This window comes from Saimiri boliviensis, chromosome 8, assembly GCF_048565385.1.
Source record: "Saimiri boliviensis isolate mSaiBol1 chromosome 8, mSaiBol1.pri, whole genome shotgun sequence".
NCBI lineage: Eukaryota > Metazoa > Chordata > Mammalia > Primates > Cebidae > Saimiri > Saimiri boliviensis.
This window is the reverse complement of record NC_133456.1, coordinates 3,542,412-3,562,547: the sequence shown is the minus strand read 5'-3', so window position 1 is coordinate 3,562,547 and position 20,136 is coordinate 3,542,412. Positions and strand designations below refer to the sequence as shown.

General features: G+C 44.0%; 2 protein-coding genes across 12 annotated transcripts in view; both read left to right on the top strand.

Moving 5' to 3' along the window:
* Positions 1-20: 20 nt before the first annotated feature.
* Positions 21-9,153, top strand: HTD2 (hydroxyacyl-thioester dehydratase type 2). Of its 6 annotated transcripts, XM_074403595.1 has the most exons (3): positions 21-1,603; positions 6,550-6,613; positions 8,958-9,153. In XM_074403595.1, exon 1 carries the CDS (start codon positions 27-29, stop codon positions 531-533), a length of 507 nt encoding a protein of 168 aa, XP_074259696.1. In that variant the 5' UTR covers positions 21-26; the 3' UTR covers positions 534-1,603; positions 6,550-6,613; positions 8,958-9,153. The 6 variants fall into 6 exon arrangements, with proteins under 6 accessions (XP_074259696.1, XP_074259700.1, XP_074259699.1 ...); XM_074403599.1 differs by lacking the exon at positions 6,550-6,613 and having other exon boundaries at positions 21-918; XM_074403598.1 differs by having other exon boundaries at positions 21-918; positions 6,550-9,153.
* Positions 9,154-12,596: 3,443 nt separating this feature from the next.
* The window catches only part of PXK (PX domain containing serine/threonine kinase like), a 100,252-nt gene continuing 92,712 nt past the window's right edge, over positions 12,597-20,136 (top strand). For all 6 annotated transcript variants that reach the window (XM_039477248.2, XM_039477252.2, XM_039477251.2 and 3 more), the window contains exon 1: positions 12,597-12,796. In XM_039477248.2, coding sequence (XP_039333182.1) covers positions 12,695-12,796 — 102 coding nt within the window. In that variant the 5' untranslated portion in view covers positions 12,597-12,694. The remainder of the gene's footprint in view (positions 12,797-20,136) is intronic.

Genomic DNA, 20,136 nt, shown 5'->3' with positions numbered 1-20,136 from the left:
CTTGATGAAATTTGAGGGTGCTGAAGATGTTCCCACTAATTTCCAGCCATCACCTTTGGTGGAGTGGGCTTCGGAGGAGAGTCTGCCTGAACCTCCCAGTGCTGACCGTGCAGCACTTACAGCATATGCACATCAGAGTTGGAGACCGTGCTGAACTTAGGAGGGCCTTCACACAGACGGATGTGGCTACCTTCTCAGAGTTAACAGGGGATGTCAATCCTTTGCATCTAAATGAAGACTTTGCAAAACACACCAAGTTTGGAAATACAATTGTACATGGAGTTTTGATCAATGGACTTATCTCAGCTCTCCTGGGAACTAAAATGCCAGGGCCAGGCTGTGTATTTCTTTCCCAGGAAATTAGCTTTCCAGCCCCTTTATATATTGGAGAAGTTGTTTTAGCTTCTGCAGAAGTGAAAAAGCTAAAACGGTTCATTGCTATTATTGCAGTGTCATGTTCAGTAGTAGAAAGTAAAAAGACTGTTATGGAAGGCTGGGTTAAAGTTATGGTTCCAGAAGCTCCTAAATCCTGAAATACGTGTTTAAAGATTCAACCTCAAACACCAATGCTGTTATTAAAGAGCCTTTGGGGAAATGGATTGCTGCTCTTCACCAAAGAATGGTTAATAGGCCCAGAAGCCCATCCTAGTTAGGGGAAGGGAGCAGATAGGGGGCTGTTCAAATGCCCACCCCACTTTCTAGTTTGGCCTTATGCAAGCATGTATGCAGGAATTCTCTGCCTGTTTTTTCTGTGTTTTGTTTTGGTTTTTGGTTTTTTTTTTTTTTTTTTTTTTTTTTTTTTGAAATTCAAGAAATAGGCTAGGCACGGTGACTCCTAACTGTAATCCTAGCACTTTGGGAGGCTGAGGCAGACGGATCACTTGAGGTCAGCAGTCCAAGACCAGCCTGGCCAACATGGTGAGACCTCATCTCTACAAAAAGAAAATGTAAAAATTAACAGTGCTTGGTGGCTTGGGCCTGTAGTCCCAGCTCCTCGGGAGGCTGAGGTGGGAGAATTGCTTGGGCCCAAGAGCTGGAGGTTACAATGAGAAGCTGAGATCGCACCTCTGCACTGCAGCCTGGGTGACAGCAAGACCCCGTCTCAAAAAAAAAAAGTATTGGGAAGGTTATTTATCTAAAGACTCTACTTTTAAGTCAGGCGTGGTGGCACATGCTTATAATCCCAGCACTTTGGGAGGCCGTGGCAGGTGAATCACTTGAGGTCAGAAACTCAAGACCAGCCTGGTCAACATGTGAAACCCCATTTCCACTAAAAATACAAAAATTAGCTGGACGTAGTGGCGGACACCTGTAATCCCAGCTACTTGGGAGGCTGAGGCAGGAAAATCGTTTGAATTTGAGAGGTTGCAGTGAGCTGAAATCATACCACTGCACTTCAGCCTGGGTGACAGAGCAAAACTCCATCTCAAAAAAAAAAAAAATTCTACTTTTAGGAATTCAGACCTAGATAGATTTGCATTTGGTTAACAAAACCCTTCTTATATTTGTGTAGAAGCAGCTTCTCACTGAATTTCAACTGTGTATCGGTTACTAAAGACAAAAATAGAAGTTGGGTCATACTTTGAACACCTACCTTTTATCAGTGAGTATTCTTAGACTAGACCCTGCTCTTCAGTAGTTACTGAGTCAGAGTTTATTGTATTTGTTATTTATACCAAGGCGGCATCTTGCTCTGCCTTCTGTGAGACTTGCATTTCAGGGGAGGGGTGTATGTATGCTCTTGGTCTCAGTTATATAAACTGCCTGATCTATGAAACACTGGTAACACCTGCCACGTGGGATAGTTGGGGGAGATAACAGATGAAGTTAAGCACAGGGCCCAGCCTGTCAGCAGCAGCTACTATTACTGTTGCCCATTTCCCCTGCAATGGAGGTGAGAGGTTTTCCTGCATTTGAAGCTGACTGGCCCACAGTTAAAACCGTCTTTCAGGGTGTCAGCCAACCTCTACTAGTGTTCTTAAGTGCAGTTTCTATTTTAAAAGTTAAGATTATTCCTTGAAAATAATTGATCTGGGCCGGGCGTGGTGGCTCAAGCCTGTAATCCCAGCACTTTGGGAGGCCGAGGCGGGTGGATCACGAGGTCAGGAGATCGAGACCATCCTGGTCAACATGGTGAAACCCCATCTGTACTAAAAACATAAAAAAATTAGTTGGGCATGGTGGCACGTGCCTGTAATCCCAGCTACCCAGGAGGCGGAGGTTGCGGTGAACCAAGATCGCGCCATTGCACTCCAGCCTGGTTAACAAGAGCGAAACTCTGTCTCAAAAAAAAAAAAAAAGAAAAGAAAATATCGATCTACCTCTCATTATATAAATAATACATGCTTCTTTAAAAAAAAAAAAAAAAAAAAAAAAAACAACTGGCTGGGTGTGGTGGCTCACAACTGTAATCCAAGCACTTTGGAGGCCAAGGTGGGCAGATCACCTAAGGTCAGGGGTTCAAGATCAGCCTGACCAACATGGTGAAACCCTGTCTTTATTTTAAAAAAAGCCAAACAAACAAAAAAAAAAACAGCTATTAAGACCATGGATGCCAAATTCTTAAGACTTTGGGGGTGGGTTTTTGAAGGCAAAACATGCCTAATATGTTAGTACTAAATGGCCATCCCAACACAGCCAATGCTTTTGTTTTCCATTTTAAAATAACATGGAGACGTAATTCATATACCATAAAATTCACATTTTTAAAGTGTACAGATCAGTTTTCAGTATATCCACAAAGTTGTACAGCCATCACCAAAGCAATTCTTTTCACCCCTGAAAGAAACCCCCATTAGCAGTCAATGCATTTCTCTCCTCCAGTCCTAGGGAATCACCAGGCTCCTTTCTGTGTATGGATTTCCCTGTTCTGGACATTTCATATAAGTTCATATAATATGTGGTCCTTTGGAACTGGCTTCTTTGATATAGTATGTTTTCAGGTTTCCTGTAAACATGTATGAGTACATCATTCTGTTTTATGGCTGAATAATATTCCATTGTATTTGCCCTTCCATCAATTGATGTTCGTATTATTTCTGCTTTTTGGTTAAGAATAATGCTATGAACATTATAGAAGAGGTTTTTGGGCCAGGCGTGGTGACTCACGCCTGTAATCCCAGCACTTTGGGAGGCTACAGCGGGCGTATCATGAGGTCAGGAGATCTAGACCATCCTGGCCATGGTGAAACCCCGTCTCTACTAAATTGCAAAAAATTAGCTGGGTGTGGTGGCACACGCCTGTAGTCCCAGTTACTCAGGAGGCTGAGGCAGGGGAATCCCTTGAATCTGGGAGACGGGAGGTTGCGGTGGGCCAAGATTGTGCCACTGCACTCCAGCCTGGCGAAAGAGCAAGATTCCTATGTGTGCACGTTTTCAATTCTCTGTAGGAGTGGAATTGCTGCGTCATGTAACTTTAAAGAATTGTCAAATTGTTCTTCAAATTACTATTGGGTGTGAGGTGGTATCTCATTGTAGTTATGATTTCCATTTCTCTAGTGTCAGCCAACACATTCAAGACAATCTATGACAATTTTTAATTTTAATTTTTACCAAGAGAGCTGCCTAACAGACAACTAGAAAGAATTAATTCTAGTCGCTAGAGGGCAGTGCTGTGTATAAAGTTAGTACTTTAAAACTGGGAAGATAAGACCAAAATCAGTGTGAAGAAAAAGGATACAGTTTTCATGAGTTACAGAATACACAGTATATGCAGGCTGAGATCCACCTAAAGAAGACTTATTTGTAGGTGAATCACTAGAACACATTTGAAAATGTGTTCAAATGGCAAAACAAAATAGAGATCATGAGGTACAAGTATATGGACTTGAGGCCAAGACTGCTTGCTCCTGCAGAACTCATTCCTTGGGATTTAGCAACAGTCTTAAAATTGGGTCCATAACTGGGTTGGGAAGTGATCATTGATACTGATAGCCACCATTTTTTCAATGCCTGATAAGTTGATTTTCTACATTAATCCTTGAAACAACTTTGTGAAGTTAATGTTACCCTGTCTGTAAGTCGGATAACTGTGTGACTTGCCCAAGGTTGTACAGCAAATAAGCAGTACAGCTGGGATTCAAACTTGGGTCTGCTTGGCTCCAAAGCCTTTCCTTTTTCCATCATTCTGTGGGTCTTAGGTTCCTATAGAGGCCAAGGGGAAAATTATCTTTTGCCCTCTGAAGGTTCGTTGAAAAATCAATGGAGAAAAGGCATACAATTATTAACTTGCGTGTAGGGGAGACCCACAGAGTGATTACCCCCCAAGCTCCCAACCCAATAGGCTTTAGAAGCTTAAATACCACCTTAAGGTTACAGAAAGTATGGGCTCGGATCAAGGCAAAACAGGTTCTGGGAGCAAGAGAAGAGGAAGCCTGACTAGCAAAAGTGGTCTTGTTATGTAAATGAAGCCCCACAGGTGGCAGCCCTCAAAAGAATAGATGGTAAATGTTTCAGAGCTCCCCCCCCCCCCCCCCAGACAGTTCCACTCTTTTTGCCCAGTCTGGATTACAATTCCATGGTCTTGGCTCAAGCAGTTCTCCTGCCTCAGCCTCCCAAGTAGGTGGGATCACAGGCGCCAGCCACCATGCCTGGCTGATTTTTTATTTTTAGTAGGGACAGGGTTTCACCATGTTGCCCAGGCTGGTCAATCAGGTGATCCGCCGAACTCGGCCTCCCAAAGTACTGGGATTACAGGCATGAGCCACTGCGCCTGGCAGGTTTCACCCAGATCCAGACAAGGAAAGGCCTGGCTGCATCAAGCAGATTCTCTGCAAATGCAGATTTCCCCCACAAAAGACGGCTTTGCAAGGCTACTTCTGTTGGCCCTATGAACAGCCATCTCAAAATATGACAGATTATTTTGGGGTGAAAAAAAATTTTTTTCTTCACATCGCTGGAACTGGAGCACTGTCAGTTTCTATAACAGCATCTTATATGGCATTAAAGTAATTGGAATAATTCTATAGCAATCTTTTTGCTTTCTGAACGTTCTAGATCTCATTCCCTGCTAGAGTTGTAGCGTTTTCCTGATACCATTAGTTGAAAATCTTCCACTCATGCATATCACCTACCCTTTTTCTAAGATTATTTGTCTTCACTGTAGAATTGCTTAACGGTTAGCCTAAAGATGAGAAGTATAGATTGGGGAAGGGACGTCAGATCTGAATGATAGTTGATTTATACTGTGTAACATTTTTTTTTTCTTCTTTATACTGTGTAACTTTTAAAAGTAGCTTTTCAGTGTAAGCATTTCCACTGTTTGTTTTCTGAGATGGAGTCTCTGGCAGGCTGGAGTTGCAGTGGTACAATCATTGCAGCCCCTCCTGGGCTTACACAATCCTCCTGCCTCAGCCTCCTGTATAGCAGGGACTGCAGGTGCACAACACCATATCTGGCTTATTTTTAAATTTTTTTTGCAGAGATGAGGTCTCACTTTGTTGCCCAAGCTACACTCAAACTCCTGGGCTCAAGCAGTCCTCCCACCTTGACTTCCCAAAGTGCTGGGATTATAGGCATCAGCCACTGTGCTTGGCCTTCATGTTCACTTTTAAAAAAATGTATTCAATTTTTGCAGAGATGGGGGTCTGACTGTGTTGCCCAGGCTGGTCTCGAACTCCTGGTCTCAAGCGATACTCCTGCCTTGGCCTCCCAAAGTGCTGGAATGAGCCTCTGCATACAGATTTCTGCATTTTTATATTCCCTAAGAGTCATGGTCTTTGAAATCTATGAATCAATAAAAGTTGGAACAGAGAAGTCGACAAGTTATCGGTACTTCTCTTTAAATAATAACTTGTCATTTTTATCCAGAGCCTAGATTCTCAAACCACTCATGCTTTGTTAAAGTTGGCTATAAGGACAACTGGTTGCTAGGCTTTCTCATTCCGAGTCTATACAAACTGCTCAAAAGAATGACTCTTTCAATGAAAGCTTGAGTAACCCTCAAATTAGAAAATGCTCTCCCAGATAATTAAGAAGTGGCCTTGACTGTACCAGGTCACATTTAGAAGTGAGTACAAAAGTCATGACTAAAATAGGCCAAGTTAAGGCTGGGCACAGTGGCTCACACCTATAATCCCAGCACTTTAGGAGGCCAAGGTAGGCGGATCACAAGGTCAGGAGTTTGAGACCAGCCTGACCAACATAGCGAAACCCTGTCTCTACTGAAAATACAAAAATTAGTTGGGCATGGTGGTGAAAGCCTGTAGTACCAGCTACTCAGGAGGCCGAGGCAGGAGAATCGCTTGAACCTGGGAGGCGGAGGTTGCAGTGAGCCAAGGTCATGCCACTGCACTCCAGCCTGGGCAACAGGACCACAACAACAGCGAGACTCTCTTAAAAAAAAAATAAAATAGGCCAAGTTGTCCTAGCACTTTCTATATGGGGGCATTATGCGACTGCAAATTATGTGATGTTTAATTGTCACAGAAAGAGATACCCATTTTAAGCACTTTTAGCCTAATGTACTGGAAAATTGCTTAATGGATTTTTATATTCTATTAGAAACATTTCCATACTGGTGAAATGCCACTCATTTCTTTTTCTGAACAGCAAATCTTGAGTAGCAATGGGAAGAAAGCCTGGCAACAGACACCGTTTGTCTTTTGGACCTGACGTACGTATTCACCTAGAAAAAGAAGGAATTGCTAAATGCATACTGATACCTCTTAGGTAACCACAGGTTTTCATTTTGTGCTGAATTAATTTTTTCTTTATGATTTTAGAGTATGATTCAGAGACCAATTTATTCCCCCAAAAATTGCTATTACATATATCCATTAAGTTTTTATATTAAAACATTTTCTACCAAGGGATGACTGTCACTGAGCAACTGTGCCAATGTGAATGCCTCATGTGTCAGCATAGCTTATTCCTTAGCTCTGTCTGAGCACGATGGGAGTGCTGCCAAATTAGTCTTGGTCCCCAGGTATCTCCAGGGTCTCAGATGTTTCACCTCCTTTGTTCTTATCTTTGCTTTTATTTAGGCTTACAAACACAGCAGAGAAATGAATTCTCAGCATCTTCAGAGAAATTGTGGGTTAGAGTAGAATCACCAGCTAAAAGAAACCATTTAAGTTCAAAATCGTAAGGAATCCAGAACCAATGTTAATGCTACATAAATACAGCAAGATTAATCGGAGGCCCCACAGTTCATTCCTAAGGTGGTTCTTAGTTATAAAGCAATTCAAATGACCTTCTTACAAACCCTGGGCAAAAGTCCCTGTGATGAGGTGGAAAATAACACATAAAGGAAATAAGAATGACTGTGGCTTGAGTTTTGTTGTTTTAGATCCAGTTCATGAATATTTAAAGAAATAAAAGCATTTTGAGTTGGGAGGCCATGCTGCTTAGGAAACACTTGAGTTTTTCACAGGCTTCTATGATTTGATTTCGTAGAGTAGTTGCCAAGGCTAGGAGCGTCCTCACTAAAATTCATTATCTTCAGTCAATCTGGGCAAACATCAAGTTGTTAGACAAACAACCTGTGGGCCATCTAAACATTTGGCAACAGTGGAACAAAGTCGACTTAATTCAGATCAGCTCCAGCCTTGTCCCCAGGTTCAGCCTCAGCCATTTCTTTCCCTCCCTCCCTTCTTCCTTCCCTCCCTCCCTTTCTCTCTCTCTCTCTCTCTCTCTCTCTCTCTCTCTCTCTCTCTCTCTCTCTTTCTTTTTCTCATCCAGGCTGGAGTGCAGTAGTGGGATCACAGCTTATTGCAGCCTCGACCTCCCTGTGCTCATGTGATCCTCCTATCTCAGCGTCCGGAGTAGCTGGGATCACAGGCACGTGCCACCATGCCCAGCTAATTTTTTGACTTTTTGTAGAGACAGGAATCTCACTATGTTGCCTAGGCTGGTCTCAAACCCCTGGGCTCAAGCGATCTGGCTGTCTTGGCCTCCCAATGTGCTTGGATTATAGTCATGAGCCACCATGCACAGCCAAGTATTAGCCATTTCAAACGCCAAATGGATATTGAGGCCGTCCTGGGGTTTGAAACCTGGTTCCCCAGGGATCATGAATCCAGTTTAAGTCCAGTATCCTCAGAGAATCACTGACAAGACACTGCTTTGGATAGATAAAAATAAATCATGAGGCTCACCACAATATTTATTTTAAGGGGCTTACTTCCCAGAAGAATTCTCAGAGAAAGGGAAAGGGTAGAGTGAGAGTTTGTCTCTGGTTTCACTCCATCAAATACCTGATTTCTCACTTTCAGTTTCCTTTCCTTAGTAAGGAAAACTAGACAAGGTTGTTATTTCATGACCTTTGCAACTCTGACCTTCAATTCTAATTCCTTTTCTGTTCTCTTCCCTTCCAGGGAGAAAAGTATTTGAATTCCTTTCCATAGAACAACTTTTCTCTCCCTGTATGGTTCATCTGCTGATTTCCTTAATTTTTTAATTTTTTTTTTTTTTTTAATAGACAGTCTTGCTGGGTTGCCCAAGCTGGAGGGCAGTTGTACTATCACGGGTCACTGCCACCTCGAATTGCCAGGCTCAAGATATCCTCCCACCTCAGCCTTCTGAGTAGCTAGGTCTACAGGCATGCACTACGCACCACCACACCGGGCTAATTTTTTAAAACGTAGAGACAGGGTCTTACTATGTTACCCTGGATGGTCTTGAATTACTGGCCTCAAGCCATCCTGCCATCTCAGTCTCCCAAGGTGCTAGGATTACTGTGACAATCTTTTCTGCCCTCCTTAAAAATTATTGGACAAAAAGGGAGTTTGCTTCTACAGGACCTGCAATATCAAAAGTTTTTAAGTACCACTTACTGACTTTGAAAAAAATCACTACTGTGATCATTTGTCAAAAACACATGCATGAAGATTGTTATAATCTAATTTGTAAAAGTATGCAAAATGCATTCCTCAGAGCATGTGAAATTGCTTGTAAGGTATGAACCACAGACAAGTCAATTTCTCTTACAAAAGCATTTGGATTGTGTGTTTGCACAGATTACAGAGAAAATGGAGCTAACTCCCAGCTGGCCAGATTCAGAGAAGCCTTCTTCCTGTTACTCTTCTAACTTATGGAACCAGTTGTCAGACCATTGGACTTCAGTTGTCTAACATTTTTTCCCCTTAATTATAAAAGCTACATGCAGAAAAGCATACAGAATAAAGCATCGTGATTCTGCTTCTTAGAGGCCCACCGTTATTTGTTTGTTTGTTTGTTTGTTAATTTATGATGGAGTCTCCCTCTGTCGCCACGCTGGAGTGCAGTGGCTTGATCTCAGCTCACTGCAACCTCCGCCTCTCAGTTTGAAGCAATTCTACCTCAGCCTCTGGAGTAGCGGGGACTACAGGCGTGTGCCACCATGCCCAGCTAATTTTTGTATTTTTAGTAGAGACGGGGTTTCACCATGTTGGCCAGGATAGTCTCGGATGTCTTGACCTCATGATCTGCCCGCCTTGGCCTCCCAAAATGTTGGGATTACAGGCGTGAGCCACTGCGCCCAGTCTATTTATTTTTGAGATGGAGTCTCACTCTGTCACCCAGGCGAGTGCAGTGGCACAATCTTGGCTCACTGCAACCTCCACCTCTTGGATTTAAGTGATTCTCCTGCCTCAACCTCCCAAGTAGCTGGGATTACCGGTGTGAGTCACCATGCTCTGGCTAATTTTTCTCTAAAAGGAGAGACAGGGTTTTACCATGTTGCCCAGGCTGGCCTCAGACTCCTGACCTCAAGTGATCTGTCCACCTCAGCCTCTCAAAGTGCTGGGATTACAGGTGTGAGCCTCTGCACTCAGCCCATATTTTGATATATTTCCTTCTGGTGTTTGTCCTATAGATATATTGGGATTATACAGATGCTAAATTGCTTACTATTAAGAGCATTTCTGAAGATCATCAAATATTCTTTAATTATGTGACTCTTTTTATTTATATATTTTTTGAGACAGGTTTGGCTTTGTTGCCCAGGCTGGAATGCAGTGATGCAGTCTTGGCTCACTGCCGCCTCAACCTTCTGGTTTCAAGTGATCCTCCCACCTCAGCCTCCTGAGTACCTGGGACTACAGGCATGTACCACTTAGCCTGGCCTGATTTTTAATGTTGCAAAAAATTCACGATTGTACCAAGATTTGTCCAAAACTCAATTGTTAGACATTTATCCTTGCGTGCTATTTTTTTGCTCTGATCTCTAATTATTCTTAGGATATTCTTAGGATACCTTCCTAGATGCAGAATTACTTAGTCATAGGATAAGAACATTTTTAAAGCCTTTGATACATTTGTTTTAGCTCCTAGTACCAGGCCTATTACATAGTAGGTACTTGGCAAATACTTGTTGAATGAATGTATGAATGCCTTCCAGAAAGGTCGGGCCAATTTATAATCCCATCAGCAGTAAGAGAAAAGAGCCTTGTCTTGGTCAGTCCATATCACGATAAGATTATAGCCGGATTTTGGTTTCTGTGACTCTGGCAGTGAAATAATCAATTTGCCTTGAACAAAGAAATGAAAGTAAAAAGTTGAATCCTCTCTAAATGACATATGGTTATGCTTTAATGGACTGCTGCTTTTAAATACAGTGAGACAAAAATGGAATGGAGGGAGAGTTCTGATTATTTTAGGGCTGAATCATGAAGTTCCATCATTCCTTCTTCACATCTAGCTCGCTTTATTGGATCTTGGCCCCCGAGGCCAATCTGTCATGGCCACTTGACTCCATGGGGCTGCCCAGCAATCCCATTAAGCTTGAGATCTGGAGAAGGGACCCTTTATATATGATGTGGGCCTTTCCTGTGATGTCAAATTTTGGTGGTGGTGGGATTGCCAAGAAACTTCGTTTCCTTATCTGAAATGTAGAAATTTAGTGGAGGCAAATTTAAGAATTAGGAACCTTCCATTCTGTGAACTGTAGGGAAAGGAGGAAACTAATACTGACTTTGTTTTTATAGAGACAGAGTCTTGCTCTGTTGCCTAAGCTGGAGTGAAGTGGCATGATCATGGCTCACTGCAGCTTCAACCTCCTGTGTTCAGAAAATTCTCCCACCTAAGCCTCCTGAGTAGTTGGGACCACACATGTGAGCCATCATGCCCAGTTATTTTAAAATTTTATTTGTAGAGATGGGCTCTCACCACACTGCCCAGGCTGAACTCCTTGGCTCAAGCCATCCACTCCCCTTAGCATCCCAAAGTGCTGGAATTACAAAGGTGAGCCATCACACGTGACCACTGTTTGAGGTTGTTGTTGGTTGGTTGGTTGGTTTTGTGTTTGTTTGTTTAAGATAGAATCTCACTCTGTCGCCTAGGCTGGACTGGAGTGGTACGATCTTGGCTCACTGAAACCTCTGCCTCCTGGGTTCAAGCAATTCTCCTGCCTCAGCCTTCTGAGTATCTAGGCCTACCGGGGCGTGACAACATGCCCAGCTAATTTTTGTATTTTTAGTAGAGGGTGTTTTTGCCATGTTGGCTAGGCTAGTCTCAAACTCCTGACCTCAGGTGATCCACCTGCCTTGGCACTCCCAAAGTACTGGGATTACAAGCGTGAGCGGTGGTGCCTGACTACTGTTTGAGTTTTTATTATGTGCCAAGCCTCTTCCCAGTCTACTGCATTCCTTGTATTAACCTTTTCATACAAATGACATTATCTCCACTTTGCAGATTGGAGAGCTGGGACTCAGAGAGGTTGGGTAACTTATTCAAGATCACACAGCTGGTAAATGCCAGAGCCACGGCGATGACGGTCATCCTGTTCTAAACTTAACTCTTCACTATGCTGGAATGCTGCCCTAGGAGAGGGCAGTGTAGGTGAAACTTCTATGTGTGTATGGGGGGTAGGGGATGAGGTGGCGCCAGGATTATGGCTTTGGGCTCAGGCAGACTGTGGGCTGACTTAGCGCTGAGAAGTTGATCCCAAGGTTCTCGGGCTTGGCTCTTGGTTTGAAGTTCTTCGAGTCCATATGGTGGGATCAGAAACTCCCAAGTCTAAGGGATATGGCTGAGCAAGCAGTGGGAGCCAAGAGTAGAGGCTAGGGGTCTCTGGACCATTTTGTAGGGTCTCCAGTTCTTAGAGCTTGGGTCTGAGTGTTCTGGGTTCCGAGGCCTCCAATTATGGGGTCCAGCTCTTAGGTGTTCAGGTCTGAAGAGCCGGTTCAAGAGTCCCTGGGAAGTCTCAATCTGAAGGCTTGTTTAAGAAAGCCTCTGGGTCTGCAGGGCTGAGACTGGGGGCCCCATCCTGAAGGCCCTTTTTCTGAGTTTTAGGGTTCTTGGGCCTGGAGGGATGAGAGAGGTCCAGTTCTGAGGGTTTCAAGACGTACAGCCCCAGAAAAGCCCAGTTCTGAGAGGCCTGGTTTGGAAATCTCGCCCTGAAGATTCCTGGATCTGCGGATCCTGGTGGTGATGGCTTAGGGTGGTGTTCCTAGGTCCGATGCCCGGAGCCAAGGGCACCGAGTCTTTGTTTAAGGCAGCGAGGAGCTAGGAGGTGTGGGCGCTTGGCAGCCGCGAGGCGGATGCGCGGGCCTGCGGGCGGTAGTGCTGGAGACCCCGCAGCGTCTCCGCTGGGTCGGCGCTAGGACTCCGGGGCGGCGGCGGCGGCGGGGAGGGCGGCGCTAGGACCCCACGGGCCCGGCGGCGCGTGGGGCGGCGCGTGTTGACAGCGGCGGCGTTGGAGCCGGGCGGGCGGCGGGAGTCGGCGCTTCGGGTTCCTGCCTGGCGTCCCCGGGCGGCGGCGGCCGGGCGTCCCGGGATGGCCTTCATGGAGAAGCCGCCAGCCGGCAAGGTGCTGCTGGACGACACGGTGCCGTTGACAGCAGCCATCGAGGCGAGCCAGAGCCTGCAGTCCCACACGGTGCGCGGCCCTGCGGGCGGGCGGCGTGGGGCGGCCCCGGGCCACGAAGGGGCTGCGCGCTGCAGGGCGCTGGCCGGACAGGGTCGTCGGGCGGGGACCGGGCCACGGGGTGGGCGGCCCTGGCCGGGAAGGCTGTGGCTCGCCGCTGGGTCTGGGTCAGGGCCCCCGGGGCCCAGGCGAACCCAGAGGCCCGGTGGGGCAGAGGATGGGGACCGCAGCCCCCGGCGCCGCGGGGTGGAAGGCGCTCGGCGGCGGCCTGGAGAGCGCCTCTGAGTTGGGGGGCGGGAGATGTGGGAGCCCCGGGCTCATCTTGGGCGGGGGGAACGGGAACGAGACCGCTCAGGACTATCCGCTTCTGCCCGCCGCCAGCCTTTTCCTTTTTGAGGCCGTGGAGTTTCCTTCTGGCAGCAGAGGGTCTGGGCGATGGGAATGAGGGTGTGCCGGGCCAAATGGAAGTATGACTTCAGAGCCTACTTGTTGGGACAGCAGAGTGCAAGGGGCTGGGGTCTGCAGCCCAGTTTCCTGGGCAGCTGCTTGGCCCTGGCCCCGGGAAGTAGTGGGGGCGGCAGCCAGGGGGGACTGCTGAAGCAGGTGTATGAATGTGCTTCTCCGACTTGCTCGTTAGTGGGCAATGGTAGCATTCATTGGAGTTTAGAATCCACTCGAGTAGCATAAAGGAGTAATAGGTCCTCATAGTAAACACGGACAGAGTTCATTTCTGCTCTATATACTGTCTTTTATGGGGCTTTAAAACCGTGGTTGTTTTCATTTGCTTGTACCTTTTTTTGAAAGGTACACTATGCATTATAATTTACAAGCAGTAAATCCAGGAACCAGCAAGAAACCTGGGGCTACCAGCCAGTGGGACTTTTTTGGAGAAGTGATGAATGGGGAGAGAGATTCCTTCAATTGTGATGTTTTGTCAGGCCACCGAATCAGTTTCAGGCTCAGAGACTTGTTTGTTTATCGTAGCAGTGTGTTTGGGGGCTCATCATCTGGAGGCTAAAGCCCACAATAGCCTTCTGTTTCTCTTTTCGTTCAAGCTCTTCTGGTGACTTCAAAGAGACCTTTCATTCTGTTGTATTAAAGTGAGACTTTTTTGAACCTCGGTTTCCTCTTCTGACAGCCATGCTTTGTAGGGCTTGAATTGTTGGAAGCGTTCACTTCCAGTTAATAAAATGATTATCTTTTTTAAAAATGTGATTTATTTCACTCTGTGTATCTTTAGTCATATTCTATAGACACGTGAGAAGGCACATATAGGCACATATAGGACTCCCTTTCTATCAATTGCGCCTAAAGGGAGTATGGCTTAAGGGTTGAAATTTAGGATAGGGAGTCAAGGGTAATTCAGCTATGAAATGTGATTTTTGACTTGACTATTGGCAAGTAAGTCTTATAACCTTTTAGGAAATAGAGTCAAGTCTTTCAGGTTTATTTTGCATTGAAAGCAAAGAGACCGATTTTTTTTTTTTTTTTTTTTTTTTTTGAGACGGAGTTTCGCTCTTGTTACCCAGGCTGGAGTGCAATGGCGCGATCTCGGCTCACCGCAACCTCCGCCTCCTGGGTTCAGGCAATTCTCCTGCCTCAGCCTCCTGAGTAGCTGGGATTATAGGCACGCGCCACCATGCCCAGCTAATTTTTTGTATTTTTAGTAGAGACGAGGTTTCACCATGTTGACCAGGATGGTCTCGATCTCTTGACCTCGTGATCCACCCGCCTTGGCCTCCCAAAGTGCTGGGATTACAGGCTTGAGCCACCATGCCGGGCCTTAGATGTTTATAAATACTCACAAATTACTTTCTCTAGAAAGCATTCCATTCGTTCTACAGCCCCAACCCATGTGCCTTCCCACACCTTAATCTTGATTAGTTTGTCCTATAATTGCTTCTTTACTTTTTCTCTCCACCAGGCTACAGGAGCAGGGACACTTCTTTCTCACTCTTGGGTCTCATTCCCTGGTTTTTGAAAGGATTTCAAATGAGCTTATTGAATGACTGAGTAATTGAACTTCAACCTTACTATGCTGCTTTTTCGGTTTGTGTAAACTGGTAATTATGAAAATTGAAAAAATAACTTAGAGATCATTGCTTTAGGGGGTGAAAGATGTAATAGGATTCTGTTTTTATTGTGGATCTTTTCTGTGTGTGTGTGTGTGTGTGTGTGTGTGTGTGTGTGTGTGTGTAGAGACAGTGTCTCACCATGTTGTCCAGTGTCCAGCCGGGTCTGGAACGCCTGGGGTCAGGCCATCCTCCCACCTCAGCCCCACAAGGTGCTGGTATACAGACATGAGCCACCACACTTGGCCCCTGCAAATCTTTTCTTTAAAAAATAAAACAATTAAGGGTAGAAAATGGCAGTTCTTACAGTGATGATTGAATACGAAAGACAGTGACTCACAGGAGACCCACAGAGGCAGATGTGGTGGAGTAAAAAACTGTAGCATTGTCTTGCATAATTTTTTGACTGTTCTGTGTTCTTGTCATTTTAGCTGTAGAGTTTGACTGAAAAATGTTGCATCAGCCCTGAACTTTATTGAGAAAATCATATGCTGATGCAAACTTTTTGGACTATTAGTGTCTTATGAGTAAGTCTTTTTTAAAACAGGAACTGTTGGAAATTATTCTGGAAAGAAGTAGTTGCTAAGAGTGGTATGTAGAAGAGAAAGGCACTGTTTTTTCTTGGGAAGATTGAAGATGGCTTTCCAGCTTGGTAGCTGAAGGTAGATGGTGTTCCAAAAGTCAGAGCTCTACTCTCCCTTTGAAATGCTGACTCTCTAGGAAGTTGCTCATTGGCTGTAGTCAGAAACTTACGGAGATAGAGACAGCTTTGGGGTTGGAAGAGGCACGACCTTAATACAGGTTTGGGCTGGTACTTGCTAGTCATGTGATATAGGCTGGGCGAGTCACCTAAACCTTTTTGAAGTTTAGTTTTGTCATCTGTAAATGAGAGTAATAAATGCCTGCCCTGACTGCGTCCCAAGGTTGTTAGGAAGATTAAATGAAATCATCTTGGTGAAGTATTTGTAAAGTGCATTCGTTCCTCCTTCCATCTCTTCACTCCCTGACAACATTTGTGCAAAGGGTTAAACACATTAGAGGGCATTATTGCAAGTAAGCTCATTCTGTCCATAGTTCCTTTCATTTATCAAGCTGGTTTAGCCTTGAGAAACATATATATATATATGTTTATATATATATAACCATATAATATGTAGATAACATATTTATAACATATATATATATATATATATGTTTCCCAAGGCTAAACCACCTTGATAAATGAAAATATATATGTATATATATACATATTTTTTAATAGCATTGAGGTTTTTGCTGTGTTGCCCAGATTGATCTTGAACTCCTGGCCTCAAGTGATCCTCCAACCTCAGCCTCCCAAAGAGCTGTGATTATAGGCATGAGCCACTGCACCCAGCTGAGAGACAATCTGTAACAGAAAATGATTTAGGCTTTATGAACTTGGTAGGGAAAAATTCTGTGGTTTGGAAAATTGAGTCACCAGAAGGATGAAGGGAATACAAGGTCACCACCAGAAAGGCATATTTGGATGAGCAGCTGGCAGAAAGGACGTGTGTTGGTAGGTGATTCTGTGCTTTGCTGTGGTTTGATTTTATTTTTATTTTTATGGAGGAAAATGAATTCAGTTTTAAGAGCTAGACCAGCCCTCTGCTGCAAGGAAATGAAGCTTCTATAAAATCAGAAAGGCTAATATTTAGGGGGAAGATGCTTTCAGGTTGAGTTTGGAAGAAGAAAGAGGATTTTCCAAACAAAAGGAATTCTGGTGAAAAGCCACTCAGGTGAGTTGTGAGAAAATTTGAGATGATCAAGAAAGGACAAGGGAAATACAAGTTCTTGGCTACATAAAAGGGAAAACTTTTTAAAGTCAGTAGACTAAAAAAATGCTTACCTAGCTGAAATAGAACCAAAGGAAACAGTTTTGGAAAGCGTTGTTATCAAATATGCAGATCCAATTTTTGCTGGTGGGTAGGCTGTGTGTGGCAGCGTTTCATTTCAGTTTTCTCCTTTTTAAATATTTTTCTTTGGGATTCATCTGGATCAGGGACTATTTACCTGCCATTTGGACATTTTGTTTTTGAGAAACAGATAATTATGGTGACAGTTAAAGCATAACAGAGAACATTCTTAAAAACCTGTGGAAAAGATAATATTACATGTTAAAATCTTTACCGAAAATGGATCTCTCCTTGAACTTTTGATGTTTGGAAACTGCATTCCTGCATGGCTTATTTATTCAGCTATACTCATTCATTCAACAAAAATATATTAAGTGCCTACTATGTGCCAGGCACATGCTAGAGATGGAATGATGAACCAGACAGCTCCTGCATTCATGGAGCTTTTGTTCTATTGGATTTGGAGGTCTTTTTAAATTCTTTTTTTGAGACAGAGTCTTTCTCTGTCACCCAGGCTAGAGTTCAGGATCACAGCTCACGGCAGTCTCAATTTCCTGACTCAAGTAATCCTCCTGCCTCTGAGTAGCTGGGACTACAGGCATGTACCACCATATCTTTCTAATTCTTTGATTTTTAGTAGAGATGGGGTCTCACTATGTTGTCCAGATTGGTCTCAAACTCCTAAGCTCAAGTGATCCTCCTGCCTCAGCCTACCAGAATGCTGGAATTACAGGCATGAGCCACTGCCCCCAGCCTCAACTAGGATCTTTACCTTCATAAAACAGGTGGTTTTTGAGGTTTGGTTTTCTGAGCTTTAGCTTCTTAATCAATGCCCTTTGAGGTTTGGTTTTCTGAGCTTTAGCTTCTTAATCAATGCCCCTTTTTATAGACTTTTAAACTCTTATTTATTCATCACCAGAATAACTATTCAAATGTAATGCCAAATTAGTAGATATTATTGCCTTCAAATCAGTACTCAGTATCAGAATTTGAACTTTCTTTTAGAATGCTCTTTGGAAGTTTCTTTAGAATTCCAAGTTATACTGAATACTTTAAAAAAATTTCTTTAGGCCAGGTGTGGTGGCTCATGCCTGTAATCTCAGCATTTTGGGAGGCTGCGGCGGGTGGATCCTCTGAGGTCAGAAGTTCGAGACCAGCCTGGCCAACATGGTGAAACCCTGTGTCTACTAAAAATACAAAAATTAGCCAGGTGTGGTGGTACATGCCTTTAGTCCCAGCTAGTTGGGATGCTGAGGCAGGAGAATTGCTTGAACCTGGGAGGCAGTGGTTGCAGTGAGCCAAGATTGCGCCATTGCACTCCAACCTGGGCAACAGAGCAACACTCTATCTCAAAAAAGAAAAAAAAAATTCTTTAAAAATGTTTGTATTAGACAGACTGTGTGATAGTTAACTTGCAGCACTTCCACACATTATAATAAGATACAAGAGCAGTTATTTGCTGGGCATCTATTCCATGTGGTTATGTATTTTTTTCCCTACTTGTCCTGGAAATCTGAGATGGATACAGTCAGAAAACCTTGAATTGAAAGCTTTTGGGTACTGGCAATTAGTTCATTTGGAGATTGTAAGTTGTCTCTTTCTATTGAAGAAGTTGTTTTTTGCTATTATTTATTTATTTTTGAGATGAAGTCTTACTCTGTTGTCCACGCTGGAGTGCAATGGTGCGATCTCAGCTTACTGCAACTCTGCCTCCTGGGTTCAAGTAATTCTTCTGCCTCACCTCTCGAGTAGCTGGGATTACAGGTGCCAGCCACCACACCAAATACAATTTCTGTATTTTTAGTAGAGACAGGGTTTTACCATGTTGGCCAGGCTGGTCTTGAACTCCTGACATCAAGTGATCTGCCCACCTTGGCCTCTCAAAGAGCTGGGATTACAGGCGTGCCTGGCCAAGAGTTGTTTTTTTTTTTTTTTCCAGCCTCATTTATGGGCTGGTGATACTCAATCCACGTTTTGAGAATTATCCCATGAGAAATGTTTCTCATAATAGGAATATAAATCCAAGCATCTGACTATAATTACTAGGAAGAAATCTAAGATTCTGGGGCTGAGGTTTATTTTATGTGAAAAGGTAGTTACATGTTTTGCTTCCCTAGGGAACAGTGGAAAGAGCCACCCATGTGTACTTAGTTTCCATATGGATTGTGATTTCGAGATTGTTCAATATATAGATTTTTTTTTTTAAGACCGGGTCTCACTCTGTCACCCAGGCTGGAGGGCAGTGGAGCAGTCGTGGCTCACTGTAGCCTTGACCTCTCCAGCTCAAAGGATCCTTCTGCCTTAGCCTCCTGAGTAGCTGGAACTTCAAACACACATCGCAACACCTGGCTAACTTTTAAATTTTCTATAGAGACAGGGCCTCTCTGTATTGCCCAGGCTGGTCTCAAACTCTTGGCCTTGAGTGATCCTCAAACCTTGGCCAACCAAAGTGCTGGGATTACAAGTGTGAGCCACTGTAACCAGCCTAAATTATTGATTGAAAGTTTAAATGGGTTATTTGGAGCAAGTAAAATAAACCCTCTGTTCCTTACTGCAGGTCAGGTAGTGGTTTCCTCTTAGGCTGCTAGAGGTTTTGGGGTAGCTTCATAGGAAATGAAGCTCCTTTATGTTCCAACTTTTGGTATCCTGAGAAAGGGAGTAATGGACCCCGTTTTAGAGGTCATAAGAGCTTAAGTGTTTGGGATGTCAGAGGGGGAGTAATAGAGTTTTTCCTTTGTTTTTTTCCTTAAACTAAAAGTCATTCTTATCAGTGCCTTCCTTTGCAAACACCGAGGATGTAGAGGAGGAAGTTAAAGTTGACTCCTCTTCAGAATAGATGACAATGGCCCTTCTTTGTGGTTTGAAACTTTTGACTTAGGAATAAGGAACAAGTGCTTTGTCTTGGGTAAACTTGGACCTCAGGAGGAGGAGAGTTTCTTCAGATTGACCACTTAGTCTCCAGCTCATCTTGCTGATGACCACATTTGAAGTAAGTAACCATTTTTAGCTGAAATTAAAATACCAAGTGTTTTGAGCCAGGTGTAGTGGCTCATGCCTGAAATCCCTGCACTTTGGGAGACCAAGACGGGTAGGTCACTTGAGGTCAGGAGTTTGAGACCAGCCTGGCCAACATGTTAAAACCCCATTTCTACTAAGAGTACAAAAATTAGCTGGGAGTGATAGTGTACGCCTGTAATACCAGTTATTAGGGAGGCTGAGGCAGCATAATTGCTTAAACCCAGGGGACAGAGGTTGCGGTGAGCCAAGATCACACCACTGCATTGCAGCCTGGACAACAGAGTTAGACTCCGTCTCAAAAAAAAAAAAAAATCTTTATATAATTCACATACCATATGAGTCACTTATTTAAAGCATACAATTCAATGGCTGTTGGTATATTTACAGA